At 41.4% G+C, this 26100-nt stretch overlaps 1 protein-coding gene across 7 annotated transcripts in view; it reads left to right on the top strand.

The window, feature by feature from the left end:
* Nucleotides 1–26100, top strand: part of CENPT (centromere protein T) — a 1095738-nt gene that overhangs the window by 458662 nt on the left and 610976 nt on the right. For all 7 annotated transcript variants that reach the window (XM_085638668.1, XM_085638667.1, XM_085638665.1 and 4 more), the window contains one exon: nucleotides 20632–20704. In XM_085638668.1, coding sequence (XP_085494794.1) covers nucleotides 20632–20704 — 73 coding nt within the window. The remainder of the gene's footprint in view (nucleotides 1–20631; nucleotides 20705–26100) is intronic.

The raw sequence follows: 26100 nt of genomic DNA, 5'->3' as shown, positions 1-26100 counted from the left end.
AAGAAAGTCAACATATATACAGATTCACGTTATGCATTCGGAGTCGTCCATGACTTCGGCGTACTGTGGCGAGAGAGAGGTTATTTAACTTCTCACGGTGCCCACATCCAACACGGACCCCTCATCCAAGCCCTATTAGACGCGATTCATCTACCTACTGCAATATCGATTATGAAATGCAAAGCCCATACAAAAGTTACCGATATCATTTCTCAGGGTAATGACCTAGCTGACAGAACAGCTAAACAGACTGCTCAGAATCAGACTCACACAACTGACATGACAAAGACAATAGTTCCGACACCAACACATTGCATGACAGTTAAGGATCCCGCCCTTGATGTAATTGACATACAGACACATGCTACACCAGAAGAAATAAAGAAATGGACTGAATTAGGAGGGATCCACACGGATCAAGGATGGATGACGAAGGAGAAATCTATATGGTTTCTTCCCGACTCAATGGTTCAAGTCATCATTAACACTATACATAGTCCAGCGCACCTAGGAGAAAAAGCTATGCTAGACAGCATTCAACACATCTGGTTTAACAAACATTTACGAGCCGAAGCTAAACAAAAAGTTCGTACCTGTATGATATGTTGTCAGTTTAATCCAGGTAAAAGCATCCCCGTAGAGCAGGGTGGATTTCAAACTCCCGATCATGCTTTTGAAGTCCTCCAGATGGATTATATCCAGATGGAACGATGTCGAGGATTCAAATATGTTCTCGTAGTTGTCTGTGCTCTTTCCCGTTGGACAGAAGCCTACCCGGTTTCAGATTACACTGCCCCGACTACTGCCAAACAGTTAGTTCGAGAATTCTTCCCACGGTACGGTTTACCACGTGTTGTCTACTCAGATAACGGCCAGCCGTTCTCATCCGAACTAATGAAACACGTTTCCCTTTTGTTAGGCTACCAATGGAAATTCCACTGTGTCCGACATCCCGAGGCAGCAGGTCTCGTGGAACGTCATAATCAAACTCTGAAAATTAGATTGTCCAAAATATGTAGAGAAAAAGGTGTCGATTGGATAGTAGCCTTACCAGTTGCGCTCTTTTACATGAGAATGGTAGCACATTCTCGAACAGGGCTATCCCCGTACGAGGTGATCTTCGGTAGACCACCAAATATGTGGGGGACGCCTATACCTCGCAAAATCACTGATGTTGACTGTAATATGCTGACAGATTACCTGGCTTCCTTGATGTCTGCACTACAATCTTGTCGTTCACAGGTAGCCGCAGCTTTTCCCAACAATACTGAGGTGAAGCCCCATGACGTGGTTCCTGGCGACCTGGTTTTGGTCAGGAATTTTGACCGAAAGACCCAACTGGAGCCTAGATGGACATCGCCAAAATTGGTTCTACTAACTACAAGGACAGCCGTGAAGATTGAAGGACGCAAAGGGTGGTTGCACTCGAGTCATATCAAGAAATTTTATGGACTACCATCTAGTGTGAACGCCCAGCCCTGCATCCCCTCACAGACAGACTCAAAGCTCCCCTTGACTGAATTAACAAACTCTGAACTTTACAAACTAAAATTAAGGTCTAGTAAGTCAGACAATTTGATTGTTTAAGTCCTCTCCAAGGTGAATCGGTTGAATTTGTCTCTGACATGTATCCTCTAGACCGGAATAGAGAAATAAATCAACAGATGCCGCTTAAGAAGCATGCGTATTGTAAATCACTTCGTAGTCACTGCACAGTAACATTATTAATTTTGTTTTTTCTAAGTCTTCTGATCATCATTGTCAGCATACTATTGCACATGTATTACCCTATTCTTAAGCGTGTTTACAATGTAACTGCAGAACATTCTTTTAGTGAATTACCTCCGCATGAGTTGTCCTATAGATTTGCGCTGCGCAACAACACATTCATTAGTATGTTACATCATTCCCATCAAACCAGCAATGCCACCAATTGTTGGATATGTGGCCGACTCCCTCCCTATCAGAACTATAAGGGAGTTTTGCCTCTCTTTCCGTATCCATTCACACACAATGGCTCCTGTGGAGCATGGTTTAGTTTGATTAATTCCCTAGATTCAAATTCCGCAGTTTATCAAGACAACTGGGTATGGGGAAACCTGAACCTAGTTCTGCTTAAAGTCTGCTACCCTAACAAGGAGGGACTTCCCAAAAGAACAGGAACTGATCTAGAAAATGAAGTATATGGATTAGGTAATTTTACACTTAACCTCATGATCCTGAACGTTGAATCCGAAGCTACACCAATCTTGCCCGCCATGTCAGTATTCCCAGTAAAAGGGGAATTATGTGTAAGAAAGAATGGTTCCATACACATGGGCCATAGTAAATGCACCACTGTAATAAAATTCAGTGATCAAGGCAAGTCTACATTTAGAGCTTCCCGTCATTCCTACTTTATATGTGGCCAGACCGCATATATACGTCTACCTCTAGATTGGGATGGTACCTGTTACATAGCATTCCTTCTGCCACCTGTTTTCCTAGCTCCTCCTGATTATCATAGAAATACCCATTTAGTACACAATAGACAGCAGAGAGATCTCCCAATTGTCGATTACACTGAAACAGCATGGGAAAAATACACAGATTTCAATAAAGGTTTCTTTCCCTATATAGGTACAGTCACTAATAGTAAGCTGATACGTAGATTAACCAGAACCCTTGAAGCAGTAGTGAACAAAACTATTTCCGCCTTAGGCAATTTAACAGAAGAGCAGTCTGCTATGCGGATTGTTGTGCTTCAAAATCGTCTTGTCCTTGACGTCATCCTGGCCGATAGGGGCGGAGCTTGTAGGGTCATCGGATCAAGTTGCTGCATTTTCATACCAGAAAATTCGCCGTCAGTATATAAAGCCATAACTCGCCTTCATAAGATTGTAAGCCAGATACACCAGAGTCCAGGCACCTGGACTTGGTCCGGTTGGTTCTGGGGCGTGTTGTCAGCCTGGGGATGGAGAATACTATCCTTCCTAGGTATTGGCTTTCTCATACTATTCAGTTGCTGTTTATGTCTACAATGTGGGCCAGCGATTTGTGGTCTGTGTGCCACATCGTGTATCCCACATCCAAGTTTTCGCTCAAGATCCCGGAAGAAGAAAGAAGAACAAATGATGCTATATGAACAGATCGATGGATTGATGAAGATCGATATCTCCTGAGGGTCCGTAGGGGACAAGGAGGGAATGAGGAAATATGAATTTTGTGATCAGTTATGTCCCCTATCGTAGACCCCAACGGCTCCATGTGCATGCTATAAGTACATGTATGTTCCCTCCAGTTCCAGTTTTGAAGACGCAAATATATGTGCGTCTACCGTCAACATGTCCTCTTTCAGATCCGCCATGAATGGGTCAGATATTCCATTCCTAAGTATGAAAGGCCACCGACTTTATGTGGTTCACTTTCCACATTTTACAGATTCAGGCGAGTAGGCCCAGAATTCTGTCATCAAGCCTTTTCCTGCCTTCTGCCTCTGAAAGCTCCAGTCTGAGCCTGCATCTGTATCCATGAACTTTGTCCTACTCCCTGCGCGGCTAACGGTGCCTGATCCAGCCTGTTGCCTGCCAAAAACTGTATTTCACCTTCAAGATTATCTACTCCGCTCCTCATCCGATGCATTCCTGTCTAGTAGTTTAGGTAAACATTCCTCCAGCTACCGTGCAAAGGGCCAGGCCTCGCTGTCCTCATGCAAGTAATTCATAGCCCCGTTACCATGGAATATTCCTACCCCCTCGCATCTCATGTAGACACTTAGACGCTTGTACACGCACTAACAGTCAGTATAGAATAGATTCTATCCTAGAAACCTTTCCTTTTGGATAACACAGTTCTTTAAACATAGGGTATTAGATATGATTTGGGATTAGGTTGACATGACCCCCAGACTTCTGTCTCCACATGTAGAGCTAAATGTCAGGTCCCCTTCACCCTCTAGTTGCACGTCAATCACACGTCATGCGGCTGCGCGCGCATCTCTGCCAAATATTTCTGCTGACATTGCAGGATTCTCTTATGGATCCACCCACTTGTGACATCATGTATGATGACGTTTATTAAATCACGCCCATATATCCGCCTCTATTAGTTACGTATGCACCTTTTATCTGTACTATCAGCTGTTACGCCTCTTGCATCTGTTTCACTGTAATGTATTTTCTATAAAACTGCTTATCTGTCAATAATGTATGCCCCTTCCTTCCTGAACTTTCGTGGTGATGGAATAGAAAGCCTGCAATTCGAATTGTATTCCTTTGTATAGGAATAAAGCCTTTTAAAACCTCTAATACCACGGATTCTGCCTCTTATATTTACTGAGTTATTCTTAATAGACTTTACCGCATAAAAAATAGTACCGGTAATGAAATATTTACCACAGCCTGTTGCTGTATGCTACAGCTTATCCCTATTTTCAAACACTTGTAGATAGATTGTCTTATTGAAGGAAATTAAGCCAGTTAAAAGATGAAAATCTCCTGAGGTGCGCTGCAGTATTTTCATTAATCTATCCTCCCTAGTGATGAAGAAGCATAATAACCACAAAAGCGTGAAGCGCTTCAGATCGACATAGCATTAAACAAGTGTAGCGTTTTCAAGACCTTGTAGATACTCTGACAATACACATTCATCATTCTAGCCACTATATTCTCCACTTTATGGCAGCTTGAAACTCCTTGACACTTCTGTGCATTCCAAGACACATTTTGACTCCAAATTTGAATCACAGATCCTTAGGACAGAAATACTCCAGCTAGAGAGACATTACAAATGCATTATGAAGATTGTGGCTAGCATTTGAGGTGAGCTTTATGTAACAAGGGCTTTCCAGATATAATGAAACGTTATCGGTCTCACATGCACATGCACATGCACATCCTAAAAAAGAATGAATGTCACACTGGTGTGTCTGGCACAGGGTTAATAATCAGACACCAGAGTACGATGCAGGAGTCAGATGCACAAATTTATGAGGCAATACGGGTACCATTTTGACAGGCGGTTAGCTATGCATCGAGGGCCAGATGCGTTAGCTCTCTGGGATATGCCTGGTCCTCGATGCATAGCTAAACACCCTTCAAAATGGTGCCTGTATCTACTCATAAAATTCGCTGAGATGTGTGCCGCAATTCACAAACCTCTTGGAAGATTCCCTTAATCTTCACAGGAGCAGGAGCATCACGGACATGTGGGAGCTAGTTTTTCACGCCAGGTGAATGCTCAGGCGAGGCATTAACCGCAGTATAGTTCCGCCTCCGTCTGGCACGTTTGCTTCAGAGCCACAGGCCTGCGCAGCAACAGTCCCAGCTCGGCAGCAGACATGGATCCGCCGAGGTGGGTAGGGGGGCCATCGGGCAGGTCAGTCCACCTCCACCCCGGCCAACACTGCCTCTAAACCTTCCTAGTCCGGTTTTTCAGGCCCATCAAACGCCAGTGGGCCATCTTCATAGGGCACTACTCGTGGACTTTTAGTGAGCTTCTTGCTTTTCAGTGTAATGTTATCTCAAACAATTAGGCTGTTTCAGCATTAGTGGGTAAAAGAGAAATTATATATGTTGGTAGGTTTATTTTGTAACCTTTTCATTTGTCTACTAAAATTTTTTACTTTTTTCACTAATTTGAGTATGAGATTCCTTGAAAAAATGCTTAGATTTACCCCAATGTGCAACTTTTATTTGCCCTACTGGGTCCACTTTTTTCCATTTCCTGATCGCTTTATAGGTCGAGCCGCGCGCAGCGCAGCTCTAGGAGATGACCTTTAGAAATCAGTCTGCACTTTTCAAGCACTCTTGCTTGTGGTGGCATCCACCTTGTGGGAGCGAGCAGTGGCGCGCAGGGGCCATCTGTTTCCAATTAGAGTGGCCACGTGCGCTTGTTGACATTGCTCTACTCTCGCTCCCCTGCCTGTCTCACCCTCGCCCTCCCTTGTTCTGTCTGCTTTGGTACATTGTTTTGAACAGCCGTTTACGCCCGTTCGTGCGCTGCCCTTTATAACAGCACTGGCACTGGGCTGTTATCAAAAACGGAAGAATAAAGAAGCAGGATTTAAATACAAAACAGTGTCCTCACTTCACATTTTAAGACAAAACAATATTTAAAATGTTTGTCTTGATGCCCCCTTCAGCCCTTGTCTTGCTGTCTCTTGTTGCAATGGTGAATAGTCACTGCTGATGCTTCTAGTCACTTGCTCGTACCCGGTACTGGTGTTGAGGGTGTGGTCTCTGGGGCCGTCTGCAGCCTGTTAAGCCATGCCTCTGTAAGGGCACGCAGTTTGTGTCTGTCTTTCCACTGAAGCTGAAGAGTGTATGTAGATAGACGTACTTTACAGCGCCTGCATGCCTCCATGCACATGAGAAAACGCAGACTGAAAATCGGGCATCAACATCGATGGCTCTGTTTGTAGCTCCTCTAAATATATCAGCCCACCCCTTCCTCTCCCCTCATCCTGCTTGCTGCTGTTTAGCAGGACGGTGCTATGTAATCCATAAATCACACACGGAGCACATTCTTTTTGGGATATTGCACACATGCAGCATTGATATTTAATTACACTGAATTTTGCTTTGCTTTAAAGTGAGTTTACAGAAACCTATTTTTATCTATTAATTTTGAAAGTTTTCACACACCCTAGCGCTTCCATTCATACCTTCATCCAACTTCCCCTAAAGTTCTGCTTTTTAATTTGGTCTATGCGTTCTATTTTCACCAGCAACGAAGTCTTAATGCACTGTGAAACGTTCTTCCGCTTTTCTGACTCTACGGCATTTTTTTTAAATTGTTGTTAATGCTAACTTTCGTTCAGAGCCTTGCTCTTAGTGTAACAAAAAATGCTCTTATATTTCATCAGCTGTAATAAAATATCATTTTTGTTTGCTATACATCTCGGTGTGTAATTGCAATATAGCTCGCTCGGTCATTTCACTGTTCATATTGTTTTTTATTTATAGGAAAGTTTGACAGCAACCTAGTTGCCCAAACACAATAGATTCATTTATTTACGCGCTTGTGGGAGGAAAAGTATTGCCTGTCTTGGGATGTTAGTGCACCATTACACACTCTATCTAACACATTTACAATTAAAATTGGTAATACAAGTAAAATACCTTTGCACTATTGGTGCGCTCTATTAAGATTTATTTCTGGACGTGCAGCCAAGGCAGCAACAGACTTCCCCAAACTATGTCTAAGTGCACCAAGACATACTCTCCCGCTTCCTCCACCATCATGGATTTTTATTCTTAATGTAGGTAAAATTACTTTGCACTATTAGAGTGCTCCCTTTCAAATTATTTGTGGAGTTGCAGCCATAACAGGAATAACTTTTCGCAACCTAAAGGTAAATTCTAAGTTGATTAGGGTATGTGGGACCACTTGTCACCCCCACTAGGCTCTCACTACAACATCACACCACATAGAAGATAATACTTATGTTACAAGCGAATCCACTTCTATGCTCGGTAAGGGAGTGGCGCTCTCTCTCTTCCCCAAATCTATGGCATTTTCTTTTGTGGTAGGTACCACAGTGTAACTGCACCGTCAAATGCTCTACCCAATTTTATGTAGTTTGTTTTATGTTTGCAGTGATTTTTAAAGCAACATACTTGCAACACACTTAACATAATAAAATATTTTATTAATAATGATTTCAAACGCCATGACCTCTAAGTTCACCATGACCAGCATCTCCCCGCACCTATGTTCTCTCTCTCACAAATGTTCAAAATGTCACTATATGCATGCCTAGTGACCCCTTTATTTTCCGTCCGGTCTCGCTTCCAGGTGTTCTCTAAACTTCTCAAATGCCCAAACTTGGTAGATCTATATCCCAATTCCTTCGATGCTCTCTTTCTTTAGTTTAGCCACTCGTACTATCTGTGTCTCCCAGCATCTGTTATTCCCATGATACTTTTCCACTGTACGTCCTCCCACATAATTCCACTACAAGCAAAAACGAATAGGTCTGTCAATAGCAGGTTTGCAGTCGTATATGAGCAGGGCCACTGGAATTATGGGGCAGGAGAGGGCCAAAATATGCGGGAATGTTGAGTAAATTATGTGGCATGAAAAGTCAAATTATGCAGCATAATTTGGCACATCTTTTAATAGTATTAATTATTTCGTCCTTTTTAAACTTGGTAACACTGAATGGACATTGGTTGCACCTCATTAGCACCAGTTTAACACCCAAATATAGCAACAAAAAGCAAACAGGTGACCAGTACAGCTTTGCTATAGCTCTTCAGTCCCTGGGGGTACAGTACCCAGGATAATGTGATGCATGGCTAAACACTTGAAAGGTCCAATAGACGAGACCTATTGGCAATGCCAATGCTTGTTTTGTTTTGTTGTGTAAAAAGTGAGGCTTTGCATGTGAAGATGTGGTTATGTTTCACGTGGTGAACTGTGCTGCTAAATCCCAGTTGATATAACGGAATTCATTGGATTCTCTAAGCAGCAGTTACTTCTTGTTATTACTTAGCCCAACTATCTACATTATATTCTTATCGAAATTCTGTGCGTTAACTCATTTTTACTGTGTCTCTTTAGTTGATTATCATAAGGCCTTTGTTTGCTCCAAATTCTGTTCTGACCTTGCTGATGTTCTGAACTTAATGAACTCAGTATAATTGTTTGGCTGACACCCTTATTTGAGGCAATGCCCAGGGAAATATTAACAGGCACCCCCTAAATTGACATATAACTACTTATATGCTGAGGCTTTTCCCTCCCTAATGCTGAGACCTATTTTTATATTTGGAGCTCTTCATGCTTAAGCCTTAAGAAATCCGCAGAAGCTGCTCAGGCCAAATTTGTGTCCTTTTTCCTTTTGCATATTGGGTATTCTAAAGCTACTCAGGGTTTGTCGATTCCCCTAGAAGGAGCCAAGAAAATAGTAAAAAAATAAGCATTTTTTGGTGTGCAAAAAATTGGAAAAAAGGCTGTGCTGAGATCGCCATCTTCCTAGCGTACAGGAATGAGGAGATTTGTGAAAAAAATGTAAAAATTCAGAATTCATCATGGGTTCGTTTATTTAAATCATTTATGGTTTTCTCAATGAAAGTAATTGTTGAATAAAAAGAAATAGAAACAGTTGACAACGATTTCTTCTGTAATATTTGGCCCCGTTGTAAATTTACAAAAGTAATATACCATTATGTTCATGAAACACTTCTGATATGTAGTGTATGTCGGCTTCACCGCAAAATGCCATACCCAGAACCGACGCCTGAGTTGCAGCTTATTTTTTTCCAGTGTCTACCATCTATGCTTCAATTCAAGTGGAAATATCGAATGGAAATGTGCATATACTTCATCCTTTGTTCTTACATGTGAGACCACTTCTGTTAACAAAGGAGTGGAATCTAAACGCCCTGGGTTCGGGGTCTCTCTCGAAGCTGTCACCCCTTGTAGCTCCTTTTGTGATAAGGACTACAAACTATTGCCACACCTTGTATCTGGTGATTCTACTCTTCACCCTCCCGAAGCTACCTTTTTGGCTGGCTTGATAAACCGTTGCTCCTTACCTAGACATGTAATTGACATTTTCAATTTACTATCTGAGAAGCACTGGGACTTATTGTTTCTTACCGAAACTTGGCTAAAAAATAGTTATGCCACCGATATAGCTCTTGCAATTCCCCCCGACTCATTTAAGCATCTACATAAGGCCAACAAAAACAGTGATGGGATGCCATTGTTCACCGATCCGCCTACTCTTGCTCTGTTTCTAAACTTGCTAACATTAATAATATTGAAGATCTGTCCTTTAACATTATTTTAGCTCCGACTTTGGATGTATCTGGTGCACTTATCTATCATCCTCCTGATGCTTTGGCTGACTCTCTACAGCTTCTTATCGATACGCTAGGCCAACTGTCCCCTCTCCCTTTAACTTCCTGGTATTGGGTGACTTTAATCTTCATGTGGACGACCCTAACAACAAATCCACACAACAGTTTTTGTCCCCTTTGGCGAATTTTAACCTAGGACAACTTATCAAGTAGCCCATTCACAAAGAAGGTCATACACTGGACCTCATTTTAGTAAGTCCTGCAACAGTAGTGGTGAATACTGTACTGAAACCTATTTGGTCGGACCATGCTTTGGTCCCTTTTAAGACAGTCTCCCCAACTCCCTGCGGCACCTTAAAAAGAACTAAAACTTCATCTAGACCTTGGCACAAAATCTCTGACGCTCACTTTTTGGAGTCGCTTCAGACCTTTCCATGTGATAGGACTGGGGCATAGAACATCATGTATCACTTTTTTATGTCAAATCTTTTTATTAATGAGCGTTAATGCATACTACAGTGTAAAACATTTGTCAGGCAGGTACAGATAGCAATCATTACATGGATATGGGAGGAAATCATCAAAAGCAACTGATATCTGGCATCACATATCAAACGGCTTACGAACTAAGAGTGAAGCTGCGACTGGCCAGAGAAGTAATGGCTGTGGCAATAGGAGGGAAACAAAAACTTCCCCTCTTTTCAAGGGAGAAAAACACCTTTGTCAACATAACATGAAAGAGTGCAGGGGGGGGGGAGGATACCGTGCCAGAGGTGCAGTAGGTTGAGCATGTATCGCTTTTTAACAAAAGGTTGATGGATGCTTTAGATATCATTACCCCTCTGATAGTTCTACTCCTCAAAGCAGCTAAAACCCATTGCCCCATGTTTCTCTGATGCCCTCAAGTCGGAGAAATCTGTACATAAAAGGTTAGAAAGGCAATAGAGATCAAAGTATGACAAGGGCGTAAAACCAATTTATCAGGCCGCTCTGAAAAAATACCATGCAGCTATTCGGACGGCCCAGAAAACCTTTATTGCATCATGCATCTCTGAGGCAGAAAACAAACCCTGAGTGCTGTTTAAACTTTTAAACTCTCTTCTCTCTCCCTTTGTTAATAAAATCACCCTCTCCCTGTCTATGGAGTTATGTGAGGGCCTCTCAGACTTCTTGAAAAAGATTCAAACCATTTATGATCAATTTCCAAGGCAGTGTCCCACTAGTCAAGGAGCTTCATCTTACCCCACTCTGGCCCATCACTCCATAGATTTGTCCCCTTAACCATAGAGGCATCCGCTGCAAAACTCGCAAACTGCAAAGTCTGGCTCCCCCCCTTTGCTGCCCCTGTGTTAAAGGAGTGTACTGAATAGTTGGTCTGAGGATCCAATATTTTTGCCTGGTGCCAGCTTTGAAGTGGAAGATACTTCGAAACTCGCACCACCCAGTTCTCCCAAATTTGGTTCTGGAATTTCCTTCCGTCTCCTGCTTGGGCTCCAAAGGGTCTGGCATGACAATAGGCTAGTGTCAAGTTCTTTTTGAGTGCGCTGGAGGCAGCCCCTTTGAAAATGAAATTGGGGCAGGGAAAGCCATTATACTGGGGATTTTTTCAGTGGTTGAAATTTGAACTTTTCACACTGTTATTGATAGAATCATTGCAAACGTCTGTGGCTATCAGTCCATTACAGCCAAATATTTCGCCAGGAACTCTAGTACCTTTTGTACACAATCTTTTAAGAGCCTTCCAAGAAAGTGTTAGTCACACCACCTTCCATTAAGCAACGGAGTAAAGACAGGAGAAACAATTTAATTGCTTACTTAGGATTCTTCAGCTCACACTCAGTCTTTGATAGTGTTGTACTGTTTCCACTTTCTCAGTAGGAACTGTTTTTTTGTAGGACAACATAAACTTGGAATGGTGCCAGACTGATTCCAAATACCTACTCAAGATATGTTGGCCTATAGACCTGCTAGCTCACAGTGCCCCCATAAGTACCCTTAAACTTGGCAAGGTAACAAATAGTTTGGGCAACCTCAGACCATGACAACTTTGACTCTCCAAGGCATCATGGTAACAGATCTAGAGCCTTTTTGCTCGCTTACTTGTGCTTACAAAAAAAAACACAAAGGGGCTTTTCAATATTTATTGAACCATTGTGATTCTTGTATAAAATATAAGCGCTGCAATGATAATAGACAGAAGCAGATAAGTGATTAGCAATATAAGAACAGCAAAAAGGATAAACAATTCCACCATTGAGCTAAAACAGTGTGTATGTGCTGGTATATATTTATTGCGTATGGTGTACTTCTACTATGCACTCCCTAACCTAGTTGTCTTGGGTGGGTTTTCTGCCAAGAATTCCCTGCTGGGTGATCTAACTCCCTATTACCTGAAGGCAAGGTATGTCGGTCCCCGTCTTATTCACAAGTTGGACATCCCTCCTTGCAGAGTGTAAGCAGGAATCAGCTGGGCTGAGACTCCTACAGAGTGATGTCCACACAATGACAGCAGAGTGCTCCTCTAATTTGAGTACGGAAATGCACGTGTAGTTGGAATAACATCATCCATGCTTCCGTGTCAAGGCTTCAGCCTGGCCTACATTGTTTGTCTTTGTGATAGCCATGTCGCCTTATGGACGAATAGCAAACATTTGCACAATGTATGTTTTGGCTATGCACTAAATGCTCAGGGTGTCGTGATAGTGTACTTACCAAGTGGAATTGTAAGAAACGTCGTTTCAGAGAAACTAACCCTGTACTGGCACGCTAGCAAGTGTGTGATAAACATCATTGTGTAGAAAAGAAGGCAACTTAAGGATTGTGTACATGTAAAATTGCTGTGTTTCTTCCCGGGCCTAACCTAGCCATGTCACAAAATCAGAAACAAACCAGAGAGTTTACTCCTTTTTAATTTTTTTTGTACCGTCTGAAAAGCAGAAAAGGGATATGGGACTCTTTGAGCAGTGGTCTGTCAGACAGTAGCAACATCACTGACCGTGTACAGCACAAATATACCTGTCTATTATAAAGCTTTTCATCCTCATTGCGGATCGCTTATCATGGTTGATATGGTCAATAAAAAATAAAGAACCTGCCATTGACAAAGATTTCATTAGATCTCATGGGGGTGAGGCGGCCCAGAATCTTAAAAAAAAGCTTAGATTGAAGAAGAGGAAGTCATCCCCCAGAGTCGAGCTTAAGGCCTTTGGGAGAACCATGTTGAACAGTGGGTCTGTGTGCACTACCGACAGACCACAGAAGAAGCAGCATCAAAAACATGTTAAGCAATGACAAGATTAAAACCAAAGTAAATTACGTAGAGGAAATCTGCAATCTGTAGCACTGCAGGAAACACCCTGATAACCATTCAATACCTTTGTCATTCTCCCACATCTTTGACCTACCCGTTGCAAAGAGTTTGAACAATGGCCCAGCATGGCAGAATGTAACTGAAGAAGGATTGGTAACTAGTGTAAAGAATGGTTACATACTAAATTTTTCAATCTCCCTGCCCAGTTTACTACCTCGGAATAGAACGCTGTTTCTCCTTATTCATTTGGTGTAAGTGGTCCAGCTTTTGATGCAAAAACAGGCAATTTAGACAATTGCAGTTCACTAAAGAAACATATGCCTACTATTGCGTCATAAAGAAGAAAGAGCCAAAAAGAAGTTTGTTCCCATTTTTATGACCTAAAACTGCAAAATAGTGTTTTTTATGTCTTCTTCAGACTTAAAGAATGCCTACTTTCACATTCTTATCACAAACACAAGAAAAGTCAGTTTCACTAGCAACTACTGGCACCACTAATCCATCCGCTTCATGAATCCTCTTTGGTTGCAAATCAGTAGTTGCAGGTTTTTGAAGGTATCGAAAAATATTTGTGTACTCATATTTAGAATAAAAGCAAATTATGATCTGGTGTCAATACAAGGTTTGCAGTTAGTATCGCATACCAATGTAGGCTCCATAAAAATGTCCAAGTATTTACAGCCACTTCAGTTTAAGTAATACAGTGCTCAGAGGCAGTTCTGGGCCTAATTATTGCAGCATCTGTCCTTCATTGTACAGATTTTTCTTAATACACTGAAAATGTGTTCACTTTCATGCAATCCATTATTCAGCTACTAGGCAGATTTTCTGTTTTGAGCACTTGGTAGTGCGCATATTTATATTTCCAAGTGCAAGACTCAACATGAGAACTCTTTCTTCTTATGCCTAGAGGATCAGTGGTGCCAGAGTGGGAGCGCAGACTGGCCCTTTCCTCTGCCGCTTTTAAGCCGTTCCCTTGGTGGTCAGCAGATTATCATCAAGGCTCTTATTTATAATTGATCACGAGAATGTGATTACTGCACAGTAAGGGTGCCCACGTGGAATATCTGATTGTACAGGAAAAATGGTCATTTAAATAAGCAGTCATATCATACATAAATGAGTTGAAGCTGAAAGCACTACCAACAGGTTGCAGGTTTTCCAGTGTCAAAAATGCCAGGCTTTGTTGTGGTTCAAACAAACAATTCCCATCATTGTATTGCCTAACCAATCAGGGTGGAATGAAATCCTGACTCTATTTATTGAGATGCAAATATGTTTGTGACATCTTACTCAAGACCTCCAGTTCACCACAGTGCACCTACTGGCCTTAAGAACTTGAAGGCTAGGAATAAAAGCAGACAGCTTTTGAAAGAGCATGAGTGGTTGCTGGCAACTTCTCTATATGGGTGCAGTACAGTTGTTTTTGCTGCTGCTGTTACAAAAAGAAACAAGCATTGGCATAGCCAATAGGTCTCGCCTTTGGAACCTTATAAGTATTTAGATATGCAGTACAATATCCTTGGTGCAACAACATCAATTGTTGCATGGCTAAACACTTATAAGGTCCCAAAGGCAAGACCTATTGGCTATGCCAATGCTTGTTTGTATATGGAAAAAGGTGGCTCTTGACAATAGACATGACTTGCTGTGACATCATAAATCCCATTGTCACCCGTATGTGGATGGTTATTCCTACCCTTTCACAGTGGCATAGGGCAGCGCAGCAATAAGCCTTGTGGCGCTGCCCTACGCCAATGCCTCATAAATTAGGCCATTTGTTTTTAGCCACACCTTTGACCAAGCCCCCCATGCTCACTGACCTTTGGTTTGCTAAACTGTTCAATTTATTTCCCCAATGCAAAAATGGTTTGCCGTGGAAATTGGGGGCATGTACGGTTGTCGATAGTTGTCAAGGGTGAGGAGTACCAAGTTCTAGAATTTTTTGTCAGGAGTGGGTCCTTACACCTAAATCGTTTTGACAGGGGGTTCTCGGCATCAAAAAGTCCTCTGATTTAGAGGTTGTCTGTCGGCCTGCCACTAATGACCTTCACCACATTGGCAGACTACTTCCTACCATATTTAAAGATCTCTGTCTACCTAGAAGATCTCTGTGCCTCCAAAGAGCCCTGCCATTGTGGTTCCCCTAATGGTGCAAAACGTTTGCTCAGCAGACACCATATTTCATATGGCCTCTCAGCAAACATTTTTGTTTTGCAAAACAAAATACTAATGACAGTGTTTAATTTGAGCCGGTGGTTGTAGGTGGGGGCCACGAGCACTCATATTTGTGGACCTGCACTTATTTTTCGTCATCAGACTTTGACACAGAACAAGAGAGACAAAAACATTAAAAGGGAGAGAGAATGAGGAAGAAAAAGTACGAAAAACAGTGACAATGGTAGAAATCAGGAAAGAAAAACAACCTGGTAAAGTGTGATAAAGAGGTAGGGAGTGTCTTGTGGTGGATTAAAGAGGCATTAGGTGGAATCAAGACTACAAAACCTTGCTATTTGGTACCCTGATCTTCGATTGCAGCTGCCAGATGTCTGCGCAAAACACTGGGCCGCAGCACTTATTCTTTTACAATGTAAGCACTGACTAATAGCCCTGACATTCAGGGAGTATCCTCCCAGGGAATGGGCATTATTTGTCTGTTTTTTTCTATGTGGGACCGCCAGGTTTTCTGTGGATTTCCGAAAAAGAAAAAAGTGCATGAGACAGTCTGCTCCAAATAGGGTAGATGATTTGATCTATTTGCTCCCTCAGCACCCCATATCCACCGAACTATTGGTGTAAGGTTTCTCCCAGCTGAGCTAGCGGGGGCATTGCCAGTGAAAATAGGATGGCACACCATCATTGTAGCACACATGATACCGCGTTTGTGGGTGAGTAGTTTGTCGTTGAAACGTGAAATGACCCCCCCCCCCCCCCCCCCCCCCCGGTCTACTGTGTTTTGAAGCTTAAGGATTTTAGTTGGTGTCGTTTGCATGGTTGTAGCTGGCACTTGTATTTGCAACATCTCTTTTCCACCGCAATACCCTCACACTGTCCTTCCGCATTGTTTTTCAAGTCCTAATTTCATCTCTTCCAAACGAGGTAGTGAAGGGTGTTAAAAGTAGCGGGCAGATTATACACTATCAAGATTTTCATTTGTCATAAAAAGACGAATTGTTTTCAATAGAATCTTGCAAGGGAGTGGAGACCATGCCCGCTGGTCACCCAAGGACAAACCCTCAATCTGATTAACACTCTGTACTGCATATCTCTTCTTTAAACCAATCACTGCACCATCCTTCTCAACACTCCAGAACAAGCAACAACCTCAACCATCACACACCTGGCTAGGTTCCTAAAGAGAGTACCCTCAGCACTTTTTCAAGAATACTATCATTCAGTCTACCAACCTGTTCACCCTTTGCACATCCGACATCAGTAAGAAAAATAATTGGCTTGTTCAATAACTAGTTCACATCCTGCAGACAGAATTACAGAAGAAATGAAAGGCCAGCTGCTTCATCTAACCTCATACACCTTAAAACAACATCGAAAGACCCCACAATTCCTTCTTCACAAAAGAAAGTTCCTTTTTGCTTCTCAGTTCGAAACCGGATTTGTCTACATCCAACAATGAACCAATGCTAACAATATTTTTTTTATCAATAAAATCTCTAAAGTCAACAGTGATATTATTTAGCAGATTAGCGTAGCTCCCCATTACAAAGACCTCACAAAGTAGAGCTCCAGTGAGTACATACCTCTAACAAAACCCTTTTCTTGCACCACCCACCACCAAAGGCATCATGAAAAACTGACACCAAGTTCTTAAAATATTGCACATGTATCTTGGCTTCGCTTCATCAGTGGCTCATCACATAAAGCATACATTTTAAGAATAATTAGTTCAGCCACCCACGAACAAGCCATCCTCGTACCCTGTTGAAGAAAGACACCCACAACATGACTATCACCCAGGGTTACAAAGCCATGTCGGGCCTCCATGATGCATCTAAGATCCTAGAGAACACCAAGGTTGGCCCGGTCCCAGCTCGCCTTGACAACCATTGGTTTCTTAGATCACTGCAGAATGCTTCAGAGCAGGGAATGGCAAAGAAAACAAGCAATGACAAAGTCAATCTGCTTGCCTTCAAAAAGCTATGCAGACCTATTGGCTTTATTCATGCATTTTCGCTGATGCTGTTCCATATCAGCAAAAAGAAAAAAAATGCATGATCATGAACATTGTTGGGGGAAAAAAAGAAATAAGTACGATAGTGTGTTTGCAGGCGACTATTTTGGAACGGTAAATGTGCGGGAAAGAGCTGGTAAGAAAGGAGAGGCCGGCAACAAATTGCAGCCACCGGCCTATAAAAAAAATATGTTGGGGCTAAGGGGAAGGATGTCCACATCTCCAGACACCAGGGGGCGGGGTTGAGGGCAGATAGCAATGGAGATGTGGGAGATTTGTTTTTTTAAAACTGTCCGGGAAATCAATGGAACAGCTATGAGAGAAGGAGGGGGGGATCAGCATGGAGAGTGGGTGTGATTTGAGGGGGAGGAGCATACAGAGTAGAGAGCAGGAAAACACACACACTCCCATGGAGTCCTAGAAGCAAAAGAAAACCAGTAACATGAGACAAGAATGCAGCCTGCCCTCGCTGCTGTTGTTTAAACAAGACGTGCGGCCGCGAAAGAGAGTGCGCCCGCGCGAAAGTGGAACGGGAGTGCGCGTGCGCAAAAGTGAAACTGATCGCGATCCAGATGGCGCCTCGGACGGGAAAGCTGGCGGGTGTGCGCGCGTGAACGCAAGCGCTAGGCCATCAAAAGCATGGGGTAGCACTTTCAAAACCCCACTTACTAAATGTCTCGCCAGAGCAGCGCATGTGCTGGCTCAGGCGAGACCTAAAAAAGGGGCCAGGATTTGTGCTTAGCTGTCCTGAACCAAATTGGATAGGGAATGTTTTTTACTAGACTACTGAGGTGTGTATCTTTAATCGTTTCCACTAATCTGTCTCCTTTTCGAAAGAAGTGCTGAGGAACAAAGAGAGCCACATATTTCCAGATATCAGTTTTTTTGTTGCATAAATACACAGGAAGCTGTCCACCTCTTGTGTCCAAAATGTTGATCCTACACCTCAGTCTTCCGTCTAAGCTTTATTACTTGGCTTCTGAATACCTGCCATCCAAGGCTCCTCTCCAACTGCATAAACAGCTTGAAAGAGACAACAGTCCTTCCATAAGAACACCATGAGCCTCTAATATGAGGAGGCTTTCTATTAGTACCTGGAAAAGCAGTCACACCCAAAAACATGTCCCGAAAAGACTGTATTACCCTATTGTCTATATTTGTTAAAGTCTGAACCTGCTTATCACAAATATCCTTCTCAAGCGTCTTTTTATTTAGCATCCCTGTGAATAATGCTTTCCTATAGTGCCTTAATAATATTTCTCCCATCAAGAAAGTTAAAGGTAGTCCTGGCCAAACTGATTCTACTGCCTCACCCCTGGATTTGAATTTAAGGATAGGTTAGACTTTCAGTAACTGACATAGAAAGTAGCTTTTAAAGTAACTATTACACTAGCTAGAAGAATACGTAAGCAGTAGTCGCTGTGTGATTATTAACTTTTCACAGTGTTCATTACAATTTGGTACCCTGAGAAACTCCTCTCTTTTTCTTTAAAAAAAATAATCTCCAACTTTCACATTTAGCACAATACATGTTGGTCATCTGCCTTCCTCAATTACACCTCACTAGTAGAGAGGCATTTTCAGCACTTAGACGTTGAAGGGCCCTTGTAATTTTCCCTTGATAAGACTAAAGAAGCCCTACACTCTAAACCATTTGTAATTTATGTGTGTATCTAAGATGGTCTGGCATCCTCAAAGCAGGTGATAAACAGACATATCAGGCTGTTTATTAGCAAAAGCCTAACTGACCCAACTTTAAAACCCCTGGGTCTTTTCATCAGGAGGTAAAGAGGCCACTTGAATCTTCATGAAAAATATCCTAGCTTGTGAGATTTGCAGAGCGTCCCCTTGGAAATCAGTTGTCCCATTTGACATGCATTATTGCATTGACTCTTGATTTTAAAACCGATCCTATAAAAGCCAAGTTTCTCTACACAGCTGATTTTCATTAATGAATTTTCATACTTTCCCCTATGTTGAAATAAATATGAAATGGTTAATTAGCTTCTTAATTGGTCTTACATGCCCATCTGACACTGTTATACAGTCTAGGACAGGGACGCTCGTAGATTCCTTAATTGAGCAATGTCATAAATTTCCTATGCAGAAGGTATGCCTGTTTTTATCATTTTAATGGGTTTGTCAGCCAGCGGTATTTTATTTCTTTTAAACTTGGCATGCTTTTATGTTGAGATATTTTTCATTTCCATATATAGTAAGAGAGAGTAGTTTATCAAAGATTAATTCATGGTAGAGAATTAAGATTAGGATTAAGTTACTTTTTCTTAGTAGCTAGTTAATCTTTACTTTAATATCTGGATAAATATATTGCCCCGAGTATGAGGTGTGTATGAATTTTTGCAGAGTACAGAATCATCCTGAAATAGATGTTGCTGTGGTTGTGTGGGTAGTCTAGGCAGGAAAACTAGGCTAACGTCGGGGATGGCTAGGTTCCAATGATGTAACAATCTGCACATAATGTCACATAGTATTCATTCAAGCCTAGAGAGTTCATCCGTAGGTATGGGACTCTCAAATTTACTTATCCTCATTCAATTCCAGTACTGTGCCAAACAAAGTATGAATTTCAGTCGAAACATGTATTGTATTCATACATAAACAAGGTGTACAAAAGTGAATTTGTAGTGCAGATGATGCAGTGCTCACATAGTGATTATATTTGCATCATTTAATACCCAAAGTCCCTGTACAATCTCCAATGGTTCTGTCATCTTCTACGTTCAACTAATCATAGGGAAGTTCAGTTGAATTCACAATCTCTTGTTAACTTTAGATGTCAATCGATTAGGGGTGTTTTGTGGGCGTTTCCAAAGGGTTTGAGGGGAGTCTTCTTAGGACGTTTTCATCCAATTACCACACCACCTTAGTGTAGGTAGGATACTGTCAATCATTCACTAACTCCAAGAGTCTTGTGATAGTCAGTTACCACACAGTTGCACCCATCTAACTGCTTCGTGATTAAATACACAATATTAGCACAGGAGAACTTCCTGCTCCTCACAACAATATCTTGCTCGCTCAACTGGTGCAGAAATGTGAGACTGCATCGTCTGTACTACGCATTCACATTTCCACACCTTGTTTTTATTTGTATAATTTAGGGAAAAGATTGCAAAAAAGTTAAGGAAATCAGTATATGATTAGAAAATCTGCCAGAAGTTGAGGAAACTATTTTTGAAGAACAAAATGTCCTTTTTATTGATTTGGTGTTTTATTTAAAATGCCCCATTCTTGGATAGTGTGGATCTTATGGATTCTGGTGAAAGGACAATATTTCTGTTCTGAATCTTTTTGACTTACTGTTTTTTTTCTTCTTTTTTTAGATATGAACATCACTAGACAAGAGGAGACAAGCATTAATGTATCTTTGCCAGGCAATGTATCGGACCTCACAGGGTATATACAACTATGAGATTTCCTTTAACCTTTCAGTTTTTTTTTAAAGTGAATTACTTTAATGCAGCATTAATAAGTAATAAAAAAACTGAGTGAAACGTACCAACCACACAACCAACAGTTTTAATATGTTCATGTTATAGAAATCCCGTAGATATCCTTAAATGTATTTTTTTAAATAATTTTGTTTTATATAATAATATTTTCTCATCTTTATGATACTACCTAATCTGAATTTCCAAACATTTTTATAAATATTGGAACAATCCATCATTAATAATACCCATTGAAATTACTGGAAAATATAATCTTATCATTCCTTTGACTTTTGTTTTCTTAAAGAACCATTGTAACCCTTTATTTTATTGGCTCTGTAAATACCAACCTCTTTTCTGGTAATTCAGGTTTAACTGAATCTGAGAATAGATTTGACCAAGCTGCCTTTAGTGAATATTACCAATTCAGCTTCTCATAAATGTTGTGTTATTGATTTTTAGTTTTTTATGTGTTTACTTTTATTTGACTGGATCACAGGTCCAAAGGGTATGAAAGGGCCTTACAGAGTAAAGGTGAAGGCACATTTACAAATTGTACATTCCTGTGTCTATTTTAGTTTGAACACATTCACATTTACCTGTGTACTGAGATCAGTCATGTGTGTGATGTTAAAGATTACCTCAAGAATATTGACTCAAATGTAAGAAGTTCAGCAGGGACTCAAAAGGTAGAAGAATTGTGGCAAGTAAATGTAGTTTATGCCTATGTTCACATTGAAATAAATAGATTTTCTGTCTCATGGGATCTTTTCAGATCACTCTCAAAAACATTGCAGGAGTATTGTATACAAACCTCCGACAAGGGAGAGTGCTTTAGAGCACAGGCTTGGAAAGACTGACCGAGTGTGATGGTTTGTAAACACTGGGGTTTCTAAGAGAAATGATGATGGTTAACCTTATCGGAAGCCCCTGATAAATGTAATATTACTGCAGAGCTGTCCAGGTTCACAAAGATACATGTCCTCTTGGAGCTGCAACATGAATTCATCTTCAAGGACTCCATGCATCTTTGAAATGTCCCTGACATGAGTCGTCTTTAGATCAGCAGTCTAAGGCTTGCAGAGACATGCTGCCACTGGTAGGTAATTTGGCCAAGAAACACCATCAACAAAACCAGCAGATCCAAGATGGCCCAACTTTGCTGCTTGCCTTGTGATGTTTGAGCTCTGTGTGTATAGTCAGCAGACGAGTTGGCAGATCGCTGACTCTCCTAACAGAAATTCGAGGTGCACCTACTGAGATAGCTGGCGGGAGTTTGATGGAAGCCATAAACTTCATTGCACTCACTTGCATTATAGATAAGGCTTCCTTAAATGCTGGTAGCATAGCAGTTTTCAGACAATAACTGCCTAAGGCAGAATTTAAAATCATGGAACAGTTTATAATCCAATGTGAAATTTTAAAGTTGTGGCTAGGTGTGACATACCTCTTTTGGGTCCACAAGCAAGCTGGGATTACTGGGGGGGGAGGTCATTTTCTACTGATGTCACGGGGCCTGACCTACTATAGATCTGAAAACTGTGTGCCAAATACACCCTTTCCACACTGGAATCCCAGGGTACTGTGAGGGATGTATTCTGAGGGAAGGTGGTGTTGTGTAGAAACTCACACAATAAGTACTGTCCAGCACAGTGCTTTACTTTGTAAATCATACATCAATACTTATCAGCTACATGGAGCTACGGGTGCTATGGAGTTCTAAACACACAGCAATATTTAGTTGTAAATCTCAAACGGGTGCAAGCTCACTGTAATATTGTGCAAGTAGCTTCTCTGGTTCTGTAAGTTCTAGGCCAGTCTGTATACGTCTCATTACTAAGGTCCTTTAGGGTGCTTCTGTCCCAATGGATTAAATAAAAAGCGAGCGTACTGCAGCTGGCACCTTGAGCATGGACGAGAAATTCTTCTCCCAGCAGTGCATTGTGACAACTCTTCCTTTTCAGACTTTCTGCTTTTGTGCTGGAGTATAGTGGCTCTGGGTAGGAGTAGCACACATCTGACAGCACCCCAAGGTCCTTTTGCTAGTTGGAATTCTCTTCCAGAGCGGTCTTGGGTCTTTATTTGCAAAGCTTGATGTTGTTTATCAAAGGTGATGAGGCTGGCTCCAGTTCAAGCACCAAAACATGAGCACAATAAAGTCTCAAGACTCTCCACCTGGCTCTCATCGGCCTTCTGGAGTTGCACTGAGAAGGCAAAGGGCAGGCTCTGCCAAAAACATTCTGCCTCCTTAACCATGCAGTGTGCGGACTCATTTCCATTTTCAACCTAAATGGGAGTACTCGGGAAGTGATACTCATCAGGTCCCAGCTAAGAGGTCACAAATAAATAATTAAGGCAGCCCTGTTCCCCTCATTCATGCTTCATTGTCTGGGCTACACCCTTTGCCTCTGGAATGCAAGGAGTACGTTTCCACTGTCTGTGGAGGCTGTACTTACATTTTGAGCTAGGTTTTAACAAAATGGATACTACTGGTCTCTGCAGCCACATACTTACAATCAATATTAGGTCTGGCTATCAGTCACCAACCATACTAGACGCTCCAGACATGACAACGCAGTGTTCTCAGTGTTACATGCAATTGGAACTTTACACACTTGGGGCCTATAAGCACCGATCTTATCCCTGAACAGGAAAAAGATCTGGCCAGTACTAACAATCAGGGAAATGGTATGATGCCACTGCTGTTCAACATTTATAAACCAGGACAAAGACAGTAGTTCCATGTTGATTACAGAGCATGCTTTTTGCCCCCCTCTGAAGGACAGAGCTAGGATATAGGTATCGATCAATGATGAAAAGCCTAGACCTCAATGCTCATCCATAATTGTTGTGTTTGGTAGGCCCCAAAAAAGTCAGGATGTCAGATAATGTTTTGATGGGTCAGGGGTGCAAGCCTGTAATACCATGTAAGTGGACTTTCCCATCTCAACACTCAACTCAATACTCAAAGACTTCAGAAGGTTAATTTAAAAACTGGGTGAAAATTATTTCAAGTTCTGGTTGTACAGATGCTATTGTAATGGGTATGATTAGGATTCCACTAACTCGACAGAAGGAAATGAATGTGACAGGAGAAGCTTCAATGAGGGGTGTGTGTGTTATTTGGGCCTTAGATCAGCTGGCACTCAGGCAAACCTACCACCCGCAGTCATTTCTAACAATTAGAGATCCAGGGGGATCCAGAAAGGGGTGGCTTGTGGAAAATCAGCACATATCCTTCCCAAAATGCAATGCAAATGTCAAAGTATGGGTAAAAAAATCACAATTTCTTCAATTTTCTGTGATAGAAAATTCCCAAACTTCCTTCAAACTCCAAAAGTCCTCACATCAAACTTTCCCACGCTTTGTCTGATAAAAATGTTACCCTCATATTTGTGTGATTCAATGCATGAGAGAGGGATAGGTCAAAACCTTTACCATGTGAAGACCACATTTATGCTGCGTTGACTTTTCACAGTTTTGCAATTTTTCTCTCTGTTATGAGAGGCCAATCCATGCACATGTGGTTCTTTTTGGGAGCGCTGGGAGATGGATATTTTGCTGTTCATTACAAAACCTGGAACCTTCAACCACATAAGTGTGCTTCTAAATCAGTATTTTTTTTCACCCAAATGTTAATATTTGCAGGGCATTATGAGAGAGCATAAGTGATGATATCCATGCAACCCACTGTAAACTGGATTCTACTAGGTGCCTAGTTTACAGATGGTTAACATGTTAGAAGGTTTCCTTGGGTAGACAGCATACCCAAATACCACAGCTGCCCACATCCCAAAAATCAACCTGAGTTCAAGCTTCTTTTATGTGCTTTTGACTCTTGGATTCTTGTGCATTCCCGGTCATGCGTGATAAATCCACTCACTACTGTTGGGTATCATTTTAATCAGGCCAAATGTGGGACTTCAAAGTGTTACGACATTTGCTATTTTGTATTGAAACGTTCTATAATTTTGACTTTCTATTGTAAGTCAGTGTTGACAAAAATATGTTTTAAAAAAGCTTCCTCAGAGTTTATGTTGAATCAGGCATTATGGGTAGAGTCAGGCATTATTGTGGTACAAATGACCGTTATCCCAAAACTCTGATTATAGATCAGATTTATGAAATTAATTAAAGGCATTGCTTTCACACGTCCTAATTTCTACTCATCATAATTTTAATTATTAATTGATGGTCAATATAAAGTGAAAATAACACGGAGAAGGAAGGCTCATTTGTTGGCTCTGAGTATCATAGATTTTTGGACAAATTACAAACCGTATTCATCACTGTGACCAGATTAGTTAGATGGAGGTAATGTATCTTTTTTTTGTGGGGCCGTTTTCTGTGCAAAAAGGTACAGACAAAAATCTATTTTACCTTATTTTGTTAATTCTGAGATGGACTCCCACTCTTAACCATTTTGGTTGAGAAGGAGCATTTCTTCCCTGCCAATAGTAGACTGAGTTTCTTGTCATTTTTGTGGATATTTAGTAAAGAATACCAACGGGTAGAGCAGATAATAGTTTTTTTGGGGCTTATAGCATTAATTCTACAGAAATAGGTTGTTGCGGGGGGGGGGGGCCTCTAAATTTAGCAAATTCCATGGATATTGTGGTTTTCGTAGAAATGGGGCAACATAATTCAGCTTATGAATTCACTCTCAATCATCATGTCACACAGCTTCATAAAGTTTTTGTTTTCCACCTGACAGAGTTCCCATGAGACACAGGGTCAAGACTGATTTGCACATGGAAGGGTCTAAACACGGGTGGCATGGTGTGCAATAAAACAATGGATTTAGCCCAGATCTCTTGATGGGGGTGAATGTTTGATTTGCTCTTTATTCGGTCCATCATCTGTGTGTCTTTTGCTTTCTCGCCTAAGAAAGGTCCTAATGATACCCCTCCCCCACCCAATACTGAAGAGGTGGTAAAACCCTCAGAGTAAAATTTGATACCTCTCTATCCTTTCGGCCACAAGCACTAGCTGTGGCAGGGAGGTGTTGCAATTTAATAAAATCTCAAAAAAAGTTCTTTGATTTCATCCCCTACTCTGCAAGGAAAACAGTGGCAGTAGCACTGATAAAATCAAGATTATATTATTGTAACAGCTTGTATGCATGCACAAGTAATTTTGTGCTGAGGAAACTGCAAACAATACAATACGCAGCCGCATGGCTTGTACTGAAACTGCTGCACCGCTCTTCGGCCTCAAAAGCCCTAAAAAGCCTTCAGTGGCTACCTATCCATAAAAGAGTACTATATAAATCCTGTTAATTACCTTTAGAGCTTTAGGGCCAAAATATCTAACATCCAGATTTACACCTTATGTTACTACCCACCTGCTCTGATCCTCATC

This window comes from Triturus cristatus, chromosome 12, assembly GCF_964204655.1.
Source record: "Triturus cristatus chromosome 12, aTriCri1.1, whole genome shotgun sequence".
In the NCBI taxonomy this organism is placed as follows: Eukaryota; Metazoa; Chordata; class Amphibia; order Caudata; family Salamandridae; genus Triturus; species Triturus cristatus.
The sequence above is the reverse complement of the archived record's forward strand: the minus strand, read 5'-3'. Positions and strand labels throughout refer to the sequence as shown.